At 48.6% G+C, this 16,512-nt stretch overlaps 1 protein-coding gene across 1 annotated transcript; it reads right to left on the bottom strand.

The window, feature by feature from the left end:
- Positions 1-5,083: 5,083 nt before the first annotated feature.
- On the bottom strand, positions 5,084-13,249 carry LOC110568892 (amine oxidase [copper-containing] 3-like). Its single transcript, XM_021673671.2, has 4 exons — positions 11,509-13,249; positions 7,707-7,992; positions 6,564-6,693; positions 5,084-5,621 (listed from the first exon to the last, which is right to left on the bottom strand). Exons 1-4 carry the CDS (start codon positions 13,103-13,105, stop codon positions 5,346-5,348), a joined length of 2,289 nt encoding a protein of 762 aa, XP_021529346.2. The 5' UTR covers positions 13,106-13,249; the 3' UTR covers positions 5,084-5,345.
- Positions 13,250-16,512: the final 3,263 nt, after the last annotated feature.

Raw genomic sequence — 16,512 nt, forward strand, 5'->3', positions numbered from 1 at the left:
CATTTGGCCGGAAGCAGTGGGTCATGCCTGTAATCCTAGCAATTGGAGAGGCCAAGGCAGGTGGATCGCCTGAGGTCAGGAGTTTGAAACCAGCCTGGACAACATGGTAAAACCCCGTCTCTACTAAAAATGCAAAAATTAGCCAGGCACGATGGTGGGCACCCGTAATCCCAGCTACTTGGGAGGCTGAGGCAGGAGAATCACGTGAACCCAGGAGGTGGAGGTTGCAGTGAGCCGAGATTGCACCACTGCACTCCAGCCTGGGTGACAGCAAAATTTCCTCTCGGAAAAAAAAAAAATATATATATATATATATCCACTGGGTGAAGTGGATCACTGCGGCACTTTGGGAGGTCAAGGCAGGCAGATCAGAGGTCAGGAGTTCGAGACCAGCCTTGCCAACATAGTGAAAGCCCGTCTCTACTAAAAATACAAAAATTAGCCGGGCTTGGTGGTGGGCGCCTGTAATCCCAGCTACTCAGGAGGCTGAGGCAGGAGAATCACTTGAACCCAGGAGGTGGAGGTTGCAGTGAGCTGAGATCGTGCCACTGCACTCCAGCCTAGGCGACAGAGCGAGACTTCGTCTCGAAAAAAAAAACCCATTTGAGTACTACATGACAACCTATAAAAATGCTTCTGATTAATATTAAACGGAAAAAGTAGAATACAAAAGTGTCTTTAGACTATATTTACCTAACTGGGTGAATGCATGAGTGCTAGAGACAAGAGCTGCAGTTTAAATTACATGAATGACAATGGGACGTTGGAGGGAGATTTGGGTGTTTTAAAATTATTGTCACATTGTTATTCATGCAGCTTAAAGGTCTGGATCATCATTGCTTACAGATAAAGTACAGACTGCCTTGCATGGCCTCCAAGGCTCTGCTCACCCAGCCCCAATCAGCCTTTGCCATTCTGCCACCCTCACCCCACACTCCAGCCATGGGGCATTCACGGAACCACGAGCCTTTGTGCCTGTGTCACTGCCAGAACTCTGTGTTTGAGGTCTACTACTTGACTAAATTCAGCTCATTCACCACTCCAAATGTCACTTCTGACTCCCAACGAAAAAGACACAGAAGAAACTGACTGCATTACTTGATTTCAGGGAGGGACTAGAATCAGATTTGGGATGGAGACACAAACCCTTTTCTAAAACACAATTTTATTGAGCTATAAGTCACATACTGTATCATTCTCCCACTTAAAGTGCTTAATTCAATGGTTTCCATGGTTTTTGGTATATTCACAGAATTGTGCAACCATCACCAGACACAAGTTCTTTTGTGCCTTTAGGATTTTGAACATGTGAATGTATCACTAATTGAAATAAATCAATGAATACAATTAAACACACATAACCATCACGTCCTCTCTGAAGTCCTCCCAGACTCCCACCAGTGATAGATGGCTCCTCTTTCTGTGCTCCACTTGTCTGTCATAGCTATTATGTCAGTGTTTTTATTTTCGTTGTTGTTTGTTTGTTTGTTTTGAGAGAGAGTTGTGCTCTGTCGCCCAGGCTGGAGTCCAGTGGTGCAATCTTGGCTCATTGCAACCTCTGCCTCTGGGGTTCAAGTGATTCTCCTGCCTCAGTCTCCCAAGTAGCTGGGACTACAGGTATGCACCACCACGCCTGAATAATTTTCGTATTTTTAGTAGAGATGAGTTTCACTATGTTGGCCAGGCTGCTCTCAAACTCCTGACCTCATGAGATCCACCTGCCTTGGCCTCCCAAAGTGCTGGGATTACAGGTGTGAGCCACCACGCCCAGCTAGTGCTTTTGTTTATAAAAAGACCTCTCCGCAGCCCAGACTGTGAACTCTTTGAAGGCAAGTATGGAGAGAGTCATTTTTCTGTACCGATAGAAGTCTGGCATTCAGGAAGAGTCCCAGAAACATTCGATGAGTGAATGAAGTTTTCTTTGCATCTGTGTAGATGGGCATGGTAGGAGAGGCCAGAGGATGACCCAGCCTTCCTCACTTTCATCCTCATCTTCACTCCAACTCCACCTTCCCCCTTTCTCATCTTGTTCCTTATCCTGTCGCCTCCCCATCACTGACCTGCCCCCCACCCCCTCTCACTTCCATCCTACTCTGTCCCCACCCCCACTCTGTTCTCCAAATCCATTTCCATTTTGACCTCCATCCATCCTTATTTCTTGACTAGACCCAGTTTTCTGAAATGCAAAGACATATTGATAGCCTCTTAGAAACAGCATTTCTAAGGGGCTGGGTGTGGTGGCTCATGCTTGTAATACCAGCACTTTGGGAGGCTAAGGTAGGTGGATCACCTGAGGCCAGGAGTTCGAGACCAGCCTGGCCAACATGGTGAAACCCTATCTTTATTAAAAATACAAAAATTATTAATTCCAAGTTCTCTTAGGGGTTCTGGAAAGAAAAAGAAAAAATAAAAACAAAAACAAAATAAAAATATATATATACAAAAATTAGCCAGGACCCCTCTCTCTTCTTGATCTTACTCCCAGGAAAAGACACTGATGAAGCAGAGGTGTGGATGCGATATACTGCGTAAGTTTCTCTGGCCTTGACACACCTCAGAAAGCTTGATGTTCGAACCCTACTTCCTCCCCACTTTACTCCCGCCCCCAAATCTCTTCCTGGAAATTGTCCCAGTTCTTTTTTTTTTTTTTTTTTGAGACGAAGTTTTGGTCTTGTTGCCCACGCTGGAGTGCAGTGGTGTGATCTTGGCTCACCACAACCTCTGCCTCCTGGGTTCAAGCAATTCTCCTGCCTCAGTCTCCCAAGTAGCTGGAATTACAGGTGCCTGATACCACACCCAGCTAATTTTTGTATTTTTAGTAGAGACAGGGTTTCTCCATGTTGATCAGGCTGGTCTTGAACTCCTGACCTCAGGTGATCAGCCCGCCTCAGCCTCCCCAAGTGCTGGGATTACAGACATGAGCCACTGTGCCTGGCGTTCTGGTTCTCATTTATGCTCATCCAAAGTCCACAGCCCACGAGGGCCAGCCCTGGAGGCTGTTGCCCTGACTTGGCCTCCAGCCCCTGCTGGGAAGCACCTGGCTCATTTACATGCCCTCTCCTGATTGGCCAGCTCCCCACCCAGCTGCCTGAGCTCCTGAGGCTTTTTAGTGCCTACCCTTGGTGACATTCTGGCCACCTACGCTGGCTGCTGCAAGTAACAGAGGCTACTGTCACCAGGGCCCAGAGACCAGATGACCCTCCATCTTTTTCATCCTTCCACCCACAAACCCCTAGGCTGCTGCTGACACTTGACCATCCTTCCCCCCTCACACATGCATACTCCGCATGGCCTGTGTAAATGCAGGAACTCGTAAGAGGATTATTTGTCAGTGTAAGCAGATGACAGGATGACAGGAGGAACATTTTTGATGACAATGAAAGGCAGATAGACAAGACGAAGAAAGCTGTTCAGAGACATAGGTCTCCCACAAGGAGATAACCAAGCGTTGTCCTTCTTCAAACAAGACAGTCCCTGCAAATCCAAGGCTTCCCCAGCCCAGGGGCAGAGGAGGCCACCAGAACTGAAGAGTGCAGGAAGGAAACACAAGACCTGAGGCAGCAGGGACACTCCCACATGACCTCCGCTAGAAACAGCAGGAAACAGGCTGGGCAGTGGCTCGATCTTGTAATCCCAGCACTTTGGGAGGCCAAGGCAGGTGGATCACTTAAGGTCAGGAGTTTGAGACTAGCCTGGCCAAATGGTGAAACCCCATCTCTACAAAAAAATACAAAAATTAGCCGAGTGTGGTGATGCGCTCCTGTAGTCTCAGCTACTCTGGAGGCTGAGGCAGGAGAATCACTTGAACCTGGGAGGTGGAGGTTGCGGTGAGCCGAGATCACACCACTGCACTTCAGCCTAGGACTCCATCTCAAACCAAAACCAAAAACCAGCAGGGAATGGAAGCTGAAGTAGCAGGAAGACCAGGAAGAGGATGACTTCATTAGCCTAAGAGGGAACAGACAGAGAGAAGGACCAGCTGTCCAAGGTCTGAAACTGAGATGTGCCTCCACTGGGGAACCTGCCCTGAGGCTTTAGGAGAACAGTCTGGTCTCTAGAGGCTCCCTATTCACCTTTAAGATCCAGGGCAGGCTGGGCGTGGTGGCTCACACCTATAATCCCAGCACTTTGGGAGGCCTAGGCGGGTGGATCACCTGACATCAAGAGTTTGAGACCAGCCTGGTCAACATGGCCAAATCCCGTCTCTACTAAAAATACAAAAAAAAATTAGCTGGGCTACTAAAAATACAAAAAAAATTAGCTGGGCATGGTGGTGCAAGCCTGTAATCCCAGCACTTTGAGAGGCCAAGGCAGGTGGATCACTTAAGTTCAGGAGTTTGAGACCAGCCTGGCCAACAGGATGAAACCCTGACTCCACTAAAAATACAAAAATTAGCCAGGTGTGGTGGCAGGCACCTGTAATCCCAGCCACCTAGGAGGCTAAGGCAGGAGAATCAGCTGAACCCGGGAGGCAGAGGTTGCAGTCAGCAGAGATCCTGCCATTGCACTTCAGCCTGGGTGACAGAGCGAGATTCCACCTCAAGAGAAAAAAAAACAGGTACAGGGTTTCCTTCTGGAGTGATAAAAATGTTCTCGAATTAGTGGCAATGGCTGCAAAACTTTGTGAATATACTAAAAAACATGAAATTGAGCCTGGCGCGGTGACTCACACCTGTAATCTCAGCACTTTGGGAGGCCCAGTCGGGTAGATCACCTGAGGTCAGGAGTTCGAGACCAGCTTGGCCAACATGGGAAAAGCCTGTCTTTACAAAAAATACAACAACAACAACAAAAAATTAGCCAGACATGGTGGCTGGCACCTGTAATCTCAGCTACTCCAGAGGCTGAGGCAGGAGAATCAGTTGAACCCCCGAAGCAGAGGTTGCAGTGAGCTGAGATCACACCATTGCACTCCAGCCTGGGCAACAAAGTGAAACCCTGTCTCAAAAAACAAAACAAAACATGAAATTGTACGCTTTAAAGGGATGAATTTTATGGTATGTCAATTATGTCTCATTAAAAAAAAAAAAAAAAACTGTTAAGAAAACCAGGAGTGGTCTAGGGAAACGCTTGGCCAAGGCTCCAGGCTCCAGGCTGGGCCATGCCTCGCCTCTCTGGATGGGAACTCAGCACAGCTGGCATCCACAAGGCTGAGTGTCCCCTGTGTCAGCCACCACAGGCTCAGGAGGCTCCTGGCATAGAGGGGGATGCGACAGAGGGCAGTAGAAGAAAGAGTCCTGGTGCAGGGGAGAGGAAACCAGGCTGCCGGCCCAGTGCCCAGCTGCTCCCCATCCCTCACGCCCTGACCCTGGAGCCTTGGCCACATGCCCCATCCCAGGGACTGCCTAGTTGTGAGAGAAGCCTCCGTGGGAGAAGGCAGGGAGGTCGGGGGCACAGGCAGCAGCCTGGGGCAGGCAAGCCAGGGGATTGACCTCACAGGCCCCGGCATCCTGGTCCTCTCGGAAGTAGATGGAGTCGGCAGAGTAGAAGGAGGGGTCTTCGTCAAAGAAGTTGTAGGGTCGGAGGAAGAAGCCCACGCCGTTCCCCACGGTCACCGTGTTAGGAATGTCCTCTGCATGTGGGATGTGCAGAAAACCAGCTGTCACCCAGGCCACCAAGTCCTAGCAGGGGAGAAGGAAGAGGATCACGAGGTCTGGCTTTGCTGAGGATGTGCCCTGCCTCCCACAGTGACCTTGCAGACAGGGAGTCAGCTCACCTACCTACATGTTCTTAGTTCGTCAGGAAAAATGTGAAATCATAAAATTTTTCTTTCTTTTTTTTTTCTTTTTTTCCTTTCTTTTCTTTTCTTTTTTGACAGAGTCTCACTCTGTCACCCAGTCTGGGGTACAGTGGTGCAATCTCAACTCACTGCAATTACCACCTCCGGGGTTCAAGCCTCAGCCACCCGAATAGCTGGAATTACAGGTGTGCCCCAACACACCCTGCTAGGTTTTGTTTGCTTGTTTGTTTTGAGACGGAGTTTAGATCATACCATTGTCCAGGCTGGAGTGCAATGGCACGATCTGGGCTCACCGGAACCTCCACCTCCTGAGTTCAAGCAATTCTCCAGCCTCAGCCTCCTGAGTAGCTGGGATTACAGGCATGTGCCACGATGCACAGCTAATTTTTGTATTTTTAGTAGAGACGGGGTTTCTCCATGTTGGTCAGGCTGGTCTCGAACCCCCAACCTCAGGTGATCCGTCCACCTCAGCCTCCCAAAGTGTTGGGATTATAGGTGTGAGCCACCATGCTCGGCTTTGTTTTTGTATTTTTAGTAGAGATGGGGTTTCATCACCATGTTAGTCAGGCTGGTCTCGAATTCCTGACCTCAAGAAATCCACCTGCCTCAGCCTTCTAAAGAGCTGGGGGTCCACCTGCCTCAGCCTCCTAAAGCGCTGGGATTACAGGCATAAGCCACTGCACCTGGTCAAAGTTTCATTCTTGGTGGATTCTGAAGATCCCTGAGGAATCTGGCTCCGGAGGCAGTGAAGGGGCTCATCTGGTCCTCCTGACTCCTCCCCTCCCCCAGCCCAACTCCCTGCTCACCACTGCATGCAACTGACCTGCCCTGCAATGGTCTCATTGTTGATGAAGTCAGTGAAGTCCACAGTGGGTGTCCAAGGGTCATTCAAATTGTAGATGCTGGTGCTACTGGGCTCCTCCTCCTTCCTCTGGGTTACCACTATCTGGTACCTACAGGAGTTTTTATTAGAGCTACAAGGTCATCAACTGTGCCACTGCCTGAAGCTGCACCGAAGAGGGAACACAAGTGGGAAATGAGCCCCAAAGTCTTGGAGTCTTGAGCCTCTGGATTATTCTCTGCCCAGTTCTCACTGCCTGTCTCTGTCTTTGTCTCTCTCTCTCCTCTGTAGAGTTTCCCCATTTGTCCTCTTTCCTGTACCTTAAACATCAACTGGCCCAGCAGACTTCAGGCAGGAATGTTGCTCATCGGTCCATCTGGATCAGAGCATGATGTTGAGCCTTGGCCTTGGAAACATACATATGGACATGGCCTGTTTCCCATCCTAGGTCAAGTTCAGTATCTCAAATGCCTCTATTTTAGGGAATCCTCCTCCAATCTGTGTTCCTAGCTCAGTGTTTTTCCTCCAACCTTTCATGTGAACGTTTTTGTTTGTTTTTTTGGAGATGGAGTTTCACTCTTGTTGCCCAGGCTGGAGTGAAATGGCACAATCTCGGCTCACCATAACCTCCGCCTTCCGGGTTCAAGCGATTCTCCTGCCTCAGCCCCCCAAGTAGCTGGGATTACAGATATGCGCCACCATGCCTGGCTAATTTTTGTATTTTTAGTAGAGACGGGGTGTCTCCATGTTGGTCAGGCTGGTCTTGAACTCCCAATCTCAGGTGATCCACCTGCCTCGGCCTCCCAAAGTGTTGGGATTACAGGCGTGAGCCACCGCACCCGGCCCAGTGAACATTTTAAACATACAGAAAAGTTGGAAGAATTGTATGGTGAACATGCACAGACTCACAGTCTAGAGTCTACCGTTAATATTTTCCTAGATTTCCTTCAATGCCTCGTATCTCAGCATTCCTCCACCCACCCATTAGGCTTTGTTTTGAGTGGCTACAGATTGTGGTCACAGGAATGTGTGTATGTGTTTGTGTGTACCTGTAGGAGGTGGAGCAGTGCGGAGCCCTTCATCCAGTGTGCCTGCCCCACTCCCTCCTGACTGCCGACCACTCACCTCTCCCAGCTGAAGCCTCTCTCCATGGAGCTGTTCTGCGGCAGCGGCTCCCCAGAAAAGCTGATCATCTGGATGCGGTAGCCCCGAGGGTGACCCCACTTGTTGCTGTGGTTGCTGGCCAGGTACAGGTAGCGAGGGGTGGCACCTCCCACGGGGAAGGCGGCCTGCTCCTCCGTCTCCAGCAGCTTCCGGGTCACCTGCAGCCTCTGCATCTGGTGCTCAGGGCTCCAGGGCACAGCCATGGGGACAAAGGCCATATCCTCGGCCCAGACCCAGTTCTCCAGTCCTGCTCGGGGTAGGATGGGGGAGGGCCTGTCATGCAACTGCCCTTGCCCCTCTGGACTCTGCCCCCACCTGGCTTCAGAGTGGGGGCCAAAGAGCAGTCCAGAACTGAGTGTGCCCTGCTTCTCTTCCCTTTCCCTGAGATAGCCCCAGTCCAGGGATTTGAAGGAGGTGTTTCTCCCAAGTGTCTTCTCGTAATAATTCCAGATGCCTCGCACCTGGGCCTCCAGCAGCCTCCTCCCTCTGACGGGCCACAAGGGAGGGTGTTTACCTGAGGTTAGAACAACCTCGTGGGCAATGGGCAGGGTGGCATTCCCTCTGACCTGAAGCCTTCCCCTCACACCTGAAGCTCTGTGACATCGCCAGGACTACCTTATCATGAAAATAAGTCTCACATTGACTGAGCCTGATGGAGCTGTGCAGGCAGCATGCAGAGTGCCTTCTGTGTGTTAATGCTTTCACTTCTACAACAATCTCATAAAGGAGGAACTACAATCATCTTCATTTTACAGATGGGACAACTGAGGCTGAGAGAATTCAATAATGTACCTTGGTTGGTCAACAAGGAGACACGGTTAATACCATGGCAGTGCTGGAGAACTGGGTCTTAGTCTGGCGTTACACTGCCCACACATCAGCACATAGAGGAAGACTGCATAGAGAGACCCCACAACGCAGGAATAGTAGACATGGGGACCAAAGGGAAGGAAAACCAGCACTGGGCCTGATGCTGCTGGGGCTTGGAGGGAGCTTTTGCAGTTTGAAACTAGGCAGGGAGCTGGGAGCAGGGCTTAAGACACAATCTGTTCCCTGAACTTTTGGAGTCTGAATGATTTTGAGCCTAACTAGGTCCTATATTAGGAGTCAAGTTAAGTGAGCTGAGACAAGGAACAATAAATCAAACCCTGCTGGTAGCTCCCTCTGCACCTTACAAGGACCAGGAGGGAGGAGAGACTGATTCAGCAAATGCTTAGTTTCCTTTTGTAGATTTATTGCCCCTAATCCATATCCCAGTGTTTCCACCCTTAGGTGAGAATTGCAGACTAAGAGTTTTTGTTTTTTTTTTTGAGATGAAGTTTCTCTCCTGTTGCCCAGGCTGCAGTAGAGTGGCATGATCTCGGCTCACTGCAATTTCTGCCTCCTGGGTTCAAGCGATTCTCCTGGGTTCAAGCGATTCTCCTGGGTTCAAGCCTCAGCCTCCAGAGTAGCTGGGATTACAGGCACACACCACCACGCCCAGCTGATTTTTGTATTTTAAGTAGAGACAGGGTTTTGCCATGTTGGACAGGCAGGTCTTGAACTCCTGACCTCAGGTGATTCACCCGCCTCGGCCTCTCAAAGTGCTGGGATTACAGGTGTAAGCCACTGCGCCTGGCCACAGACTGAGAGTTCTTTATGGTCCGTGCACACAAGTAGGCTCATGTGGCTAATCACAACAATAGCTCTTATTTCTCAAGGGCCCACTATGTGTCAGGGACTGTTACAAGTGCTTTAAAAGTTGTCATTTAGATACAGAGATAAAGATAGATGTGTGTGTATGGGTTGGTTAGATATATGCTTAAATTTTCTAGCTAAGTCCACTGAGAGGGCCTAAAAGCAATGACATTCCAGTAACAATGAGCAAACTTGATGCCCAGATCCTGGTTTCTAAATACCATTCACCAATAAAATGAACCTGATCTCCTTGGAGACAAGGTTAATTCTACGATAGGAGGAGGGAAAATGTCAGATGAAATTGAAATGTTTTTGGGTGCCAGAAAGCAAGGAAGTGCTCTATAAAAAAATTTTTTTTTAATTAGCCAAGCAACAGGCTGGGCGCAGTGGCTCATGCCTGTAACCTCAGCACTTTGGGAGGCTGACTCAGGCAGATCATGAGGTCAGGAGTTTAAGACCAGCCTGGCCAAGACAGTGAAAACCTGTCTCTACTGAAAATACAAGAATTAGTTGGGTGTGGTGGCATGCGCCTGTAGTCCCAGCTACTCAGGAAGCTGAGGTGGAAGAATCACTTGAATCTGGGAGGCAGAGGTTGCAGTGAGCCAAGACTGCACCACTGCACTCCAGCCTGGGTGACAGAGTGAGACTCTGTCTCAAAAAAAAAAAAAAAAAAAAAATTAGTCAAGCATGGTGGCATGTACCCACAGTCCCCACTACTTAGGAGGCTGAAGTGGGAGGATTGCTTGAGGCCAGGAAGTTGAGGCTGCAGTGAGCCATAATCACGCCACTGCACTCCAGCCTGCGTGAGAGAGTGAGATCGTGTTTCAAACAACAACAAAAACCCCAAAGAGATCTATTGTGCAGTATGGCGATTATAGTTAATAACAATGTATTATATTCTTGAAAATTGCTAAGAGTAGATTTTAAGTGCTCTCACCACCAAAAAATGATAAGGGTGGTTATCATTTTGGTGATTCACACCCATAATCCCAGAATTTTGGGAGATTGAGGTGGGAGGATCACATGAGCCTAGGAGTTGGAGGTTGAAATGAGCTATAATCGCACTACTGCATTCCAGCTTGGGTGGTAGAGTAAGACCCTGTCTCAAAAAAGAAAAAGGGAAAAGAAAGGAATGTAAACCACTTGAGAGCAACAGTGTTGTTTTTTTTGTTAACTTGCATAGTGGGGTGCTTGGTGCAAGTGTGCATTCATACATTTGCGTTGCTTGCTTGAATGATGTTGTTATGTGAAAAAACAGAAGTGGCAAAATGTAGGTACATTATGATAACATTTTAGTAACAGAAATCTAAATACTTATATCAGTATATCATATTTGTACATAGTATACAACTATACATTGTATAGTATACAATATAATAAATTCTATAAGAGCAGAGGTAATTTTTATTTTTGAGATGGAGTCTCACTTCGTCACCCAGGCTGGAGTGCAGTGGCACAATCTCGGCTCACTGCAATCTCCGCCTCCTGGGTTCAAGTGATTCTCCTGCCTCAGCCTCCCAAGTAGCTGGGATTACAGGCATGTGCCACTGCGTCCTGCTAATTTTTGTATTTTTAGTAGAGATGGGGTTTCACCATGTTGGCCAGGCTAGTCTCAAACTACTGACCCAGCCTCCCAGAGTGCTGGGATTACAGGCGTGAGCCACCATGGCTGGCCTCAAAGAGGTAATATTTTTAAAGTATTTAAGACTTTTTTTTTTTTTTGCAACAAAGTCTGGCTCTGTCACGCGGGATAGAGTGCAGTGGCGCGATCTCAGCTCAATGCAACCTGTGACTCCCAGGTTCAAGTGTTTCTCCTGCCTCAGCCTCCTGAGTAGCTAGGATTGTAATTGTGCCCATGCCCAGCTAATTTTTTTATTTTTAGTAGAGACAGGATTTCTCCACGTTGGCCAGGCTGGTTTCGAACTTCTGACCTCAAGTGATCTGCCCGCCTTGGCTTCCCAAAGTGCTGGGATTATAGGCATGAGCCACTGCACCCAGCCCAGTGAAAACTTTTAAAGCTAGTCATGGAGACTTCAGCTCACCCTTCTCACCCCCCAGCACCTTTGCCTCTGCTAGAATGCCTTACCTGCTACATCCAGATCCACCTTGAAGTGGGCGCTATGGGTGTGGACCGTGCCCAGGGTGTGCTGCGAAACTTTGTTCCCATACCTCTGGGCAGCACCAAAGGGAAATGCTGAGCTGATGTAGCCGGTGGCGTGGAGTCTGATTTCTATGGCTCCATTAGGGTGGAAGACCATATCCCACACATAGTCATAGTTGAGCATAGTGGACACAGATCTGACGACCAGCACCGTTTCCGCAAGGCCCCCAAAGTAGTGAGAGTAGAGATCTGAGTGGTGTCGCCGCAGGGGGAGGCCCTGGTTCTGCTCAAACACACAAAAGGCATCGTGTATTGTCCTGGGGGCCTGGGACTCGAAAAGGAAGTGCCAGTCCACGTAGGTGGCCAGGTAGGGGCAGTCCACCCCACGGGTCAGGGGCGTGGAGAAGTGGCCCAAGCCAAAGCCACTGTCTATGTACCGGCTTCGTACAGCAGAAGGAGAATTGCCTCCATAGATGGCCAAGGCCTCCTGGACGCTGACTTCATAGGCCACCCTCTCTCCTTGGAAGCGAACGTCAAAGATCCTTGGGCCGCTGAATGCTCCGAGGCCAAAGGAGAAAGTCCACAGTGAGGAGGTCACTCGACTTCCCTGGACACTGAAGCGGGGACCCTGGGGATAGAACTGCAGAGAGGGAGCCGGACCCGGGGGCACAGGGGACTTCAGGGACCAGGACCCACCTGTGCCGTTGTCTGGGATCAGCACCACGTTCACCAGGCCGGCCTCAAACTGGGCCTCCAGCTGGGCCAGGCTGTCATAGTAGCGGCCTTGATAGAACACCTTCTGGATGCTCCAGCGGGCAGGGTCCAGGGCCTTGTGGTCCACCAGCAGCTCCAAACCCACGGGCTGCAGGAAGATCCCAGCTCCTGAGATGTTGTAGTAGAGGCCAAACCAGGTGGCCCGGTCCCCTGACTGTAGACCACGGGGAGCCGTGGTCATTGTCACCAGGTTCCGTCCCCGGTGCTTGTAGAAACAACAGTGGTGGAGAAGCCCAGAAGCCTGGGGCAGCTCTCTGTCGAAGATCATCTGGTCTATGTCCAGGTACTCTCGGAATAGCATGGGGCGGCGGTGATAGGGCAGGGGGCCTCCATGACGCTCCACAGTCACATCCCGCATGTAGGAGGGGTGAGGCAGCGGCCCCACCACCAGCTCACTCACGTTGGGCTGGGGTTGTCCACCAAAGAGCACGATGGCCAGGGCCTCCCGGGCAGGTGGGGGGCTCCCCCTGTCCAGGTGGGCCAGGGCTGCCGCCTTGGGAGGCAGCTGCAGCTCCACTGAGAAGACACAGTTGTCCGAGGGCCGGGCCTGGGCTGCATCCACCAGCCCTGGCCCCAGCCGCTGGGTCAGAAAGCGCATCACAGCTGTCAGCTCCTCTCGGCTCAGGTCTGCAAACAGCTGGCTCTGACCAGGGTGTGTCCAAGGCTGGGCACTGGGAGATATGGAGGGACAGCGGGGAAGCTGGTTCAGCTGACATTCCCTCTCACCTCCTTTCTCACTCCCAGCCCCACCTTCACTCATGCCTGTCACCAGAACACTAAATAGAGAAAAAATAATGAAGACAGCCATAGCTAAAGCTCCTGGGTCGTCTTCAGGCTCTTGGTTCTGAAGGCAGAGTGCAAATAGACAGAACAATAAACAGACAGAGAGGACCTGGGTGCGGGATGTTTCTCTCAGCCTCTGGAGGGTCCTGGTCTCTGTGTGGTGCTGCTGGTAAAGAGGAATGATGGATATTGTGAAAAACCCCAAGGGCAGAGGGGTCGGGGGTGGAGCTAGAGGGCACTAGGAATCAGGCCAGGTTCAGGAGGTGGGGCAGAGTTAGAAACTTTGACTTTAAAAGGCCCACGTAAGCCTCTGTCCTCCTGTTCCAAATCAAACCACTCACTCTGGGTCAGGGTGAATGAACCAAGTGGGCGGAGAGGTGGGTTTGGAGATCAGAGCTGGGAAGGCGTAAGAGGAAGGCAAAGTGACTGTCCTTAGCTCTCCTTTCTCTTCCCTGCAGATGGAACTTTTCTCCCGGCTGCAAGACTGCAAGGGAAACTCACCTGGCCATCCCCCACAGCCAGATTCCCTCCTTCCCTCTTCTAGTTTTTATTTTATTTTGTTTTTGAGATGGAGTCCAGCTCTGTCGCCTAGGCTGGAGTGCAGTGGCACGATCTTGGCTCACAGCAACCTCCACCTCCCGGGTTCAAGCAATTCTCCTGCCTCAGTCTCCCAAGTAGCTGGGATTATAGGCGTGTACCACCATGCCCAATTAATTTTTGTATTTTTATTTTTTTTATTTTTTTATTTTATTTTATTTTATTTTTTTTTTGCATTAGAACTTTTTTTTTTTTTTTTTTTTTTTTAGAGAAAGAGAGAGAGAGAATAGGAAGGAAGAGAAAGAGAGAGAGAGAATGGGGAGGAGGGAGAAGGAAAAGAAAGAGGTAGAGAGAATGGGAGTATTGCTTTCTTGCCCAGGCTAGAATGCAATTTAGTAATGGGTATTGAAAACCTCTTTTATACTGATAATTATACTTAATGATGTAGTCAGGAAGGAATAAGGGAAGAAGATAACAAACAAACAGCCAACCAATATTTAATTTAAACCTATGAAATGCTATGTGATTACTGAGGAGTGATTTACTTCCAATTATATAGTCACCTTTGGAATAGGTGTGAGGTGGTAATGTATGTTTTGTGTATTTGAAGTGGAGAGTACTATAAATATTTATTAAGTTTACTTGTTCCGGGTCTGAGTTCAAGTTCTGAATATCCTTGTTAATTTTCTATCTCGTTGATCTATAGAATCGTTAGCTCTTCTTGTTGCATTGATCCTTTTGCCATTATGTAATGTCATTCCTCGCCTCTTTTGATCTTTGTTGCTTTAAAGTCTACTTTATCAGAGGTGAGAATTGCATCTCCTGCTTTTTGTTTATTAGTTTATTTTTACTCTCTGTTCAATTGGTAAATCTTCCTCCTTCTCTCTGAGTCTTTGTGTATTGTTTCATGTAAGATGGGCCCGGAAGCAGCATACCGATGGGTTTTGGCTTTTTATCCAATTAAAATATATATAAGTTTAATACCAGCATTTGATGCTAGCTGGCTGTTTTGCCCATTAGTTGATGTGAATTTTTTATTGTGTTAAAGTTCTTTGCTTTTTGATATATTTTTGGAAAGGCTGATATTGGTTGTTCCTTTATATGTATAGTGCTTCTTTCAGAAGCTCTTGTAAAGCAGGCCTGGTGGTGGTGAACTCTCTAAGTACTTGTTTGTTCGCAAAAGATTTAATTTTTCCTTCGCACATAAAGCTTAGTTTGGCTGGATAGGAAATTCTGGGTTGAAAGTTCTTTTCTTTAAGGATGTTAAATATTGGTCCCCACTCTTTTCTGGCTTGTAGGGTTTCTGCTGAGAGATCTGCTGTAAGTCTGATAGGTTTCCCTTTATGGGTAACCTGAACTTTCTCTCTAGCTGCCCTTAGTATTTTCTCCTTCATTTCAACCCTAATAAATCTGGCAATTATGTGCCTTGGGGTTGGTCTTCTTGAAGAATATCTTTGTGGTGTTCTCTGTATTACCTGGAGTTGAATATTACCCTGCCTTGCCAGGTTGGGAAAATTTTCCTGAATGATATCCTGAAGAGTATTTTCCAACTTGGATTCATTCTCTTCATCACATTCAGGTACACCTATCAAACGTAAATTAGGTCTTTTCACATAGTCCCATATTTCCTGGAGACTTTGCTCATTCCTTTTCATCCTTTTTTCTGCATTCTTGTCTTCTCGTTTCATTTCACTGAGCTGGTCCTCGACTTCTGATATCCTTCCTTCTGCTTGATCAATTCGACTGTTTAAACTTGTGCATGCTTCGCGAAGTTCTCGTGTTGTGTTTTTCAGCTCCATCAATTCACTTATATTCTTCTCTAAATTGTCCATTCTCATTAACATTTCGTCAAACCTTTTTTCAAGGTTCTTAGTTTCTTTGCGTTGGGTTAGAATAAGTTCTTTTAATTCACAGAAGTTTCTTATCACCCACGTTTGGAAACCTGCTTCTGTTATTGGAACACCCGTGTAATCTATTAAGCCTTGTTCCGTTACTGATGAGGAATTGCAATCCCCTGTAGAGGGAGAGGCATTCTGATTTTGAGTATTCTCTACCTTTTTACGCTGGTTTCTTCCCTTCATTATATATTTGTCCGTCTGTCGTCTTTATAATTACCGACTTTCTAACTGGGTCTCTGACGTCCAACTTGTTGATTCCCTGCGCCGAAATCTGAGCAATCCACTGAGCCGGCCAAAACAGCGGTGTTAAGATTGATGGTGCTTTTCTGCCCGGGAATCTCCGGACTCTGCACCAAGAACTGGCGTGCTAAGGCACCAGCAAAACCGCCACGCCGGACACAAGAGTCGCCCTGGCGACCCGTGGAGCTCCTCCACTGGGAATCTCGTGGTCCGTGAGCAACTAATATTCGTCTGAAAGTGTGGCGTCCTCTCGTTCTTTGCGCTTTCACTGGGAGGTACGTGCCCGAGCTGCTAATCATCAGCCATCTTGGATCTCTCTCAATTTTTGTATTTTTAGCAGAGACGGGTTTTCACTGTGTTGGCCAGGCTGGTCTCAAAAACCTGACCTTGTGATCTGCCCACTTCGGCTTCCCAAAGTGCTGGGATTACAGGTGTGAGCCATGGCTCCCAGCTTTTTTTTTTTTTTTTTGAGATGGAGTCTCACTCTTGTTGCCCAGGCTGGAATGGAATGGCATGATCTTGGCTTACCAAAACCTCTGCCTCCTGGATTCAAGTGATTCTCCTGCCTCAGCCTCCCAGTTAGCTGGGATTACAGGTGCATGCCACCACACCTGGCTAATTTTTGTGTTTTTTTAGTAGAGATGTGGTTTCTCCATGTTGGTTAGGCTGGTCTCAAACTTCCGACCTAATGTGATCCACCTGCCTCGGCCTCCCAAAGTGCTGGGATTACAGGTGTGAGACACCGCCCTCAGCCCCT

The sequence above is a fragment of the Aotus nancymaae genome, unplaced genomic scaffold (genome assembly GCF_030222135.1).
Source record: "Aotus nancymaae isolate 86718 unplaced genomic scaffold, 86718_ANA_hifiasm-v0.15.2.pri h1tg000089l, whole genome shotgun sequence".
NCBI classification, from domain to species: Eukaryota; Metazoa; Chordata; class Mammalia; order Primates; family Aotidae; genus Aotus; species Aotus nancymaae.

Bases quoted from the DNA above. Each gene is read 5' to 3' on its own strand.
- LOC110568892 (XM_021673671.2), bottom strand. From the start codon at position 13,105: ATGGCTGTCTTCATTATTTTTTCTCTATTTAGTGTTCTGGTGACAGGC. The intron at 7,993-11,508 runs GTAAGGCATTCT...TACCCCGAGCAG, and splicing joins GGTGGATCTGGATGTAGCAG to GACTGGAGAACTGGGTCTGG. The intron at 6,694-7,706 runs GTGAGTGGTCGG...AAACTCCTGTAG, and splicing joins AGAGGCTTCAGCTGGGAGAG to GTACCAGATAGTGGTAACCC.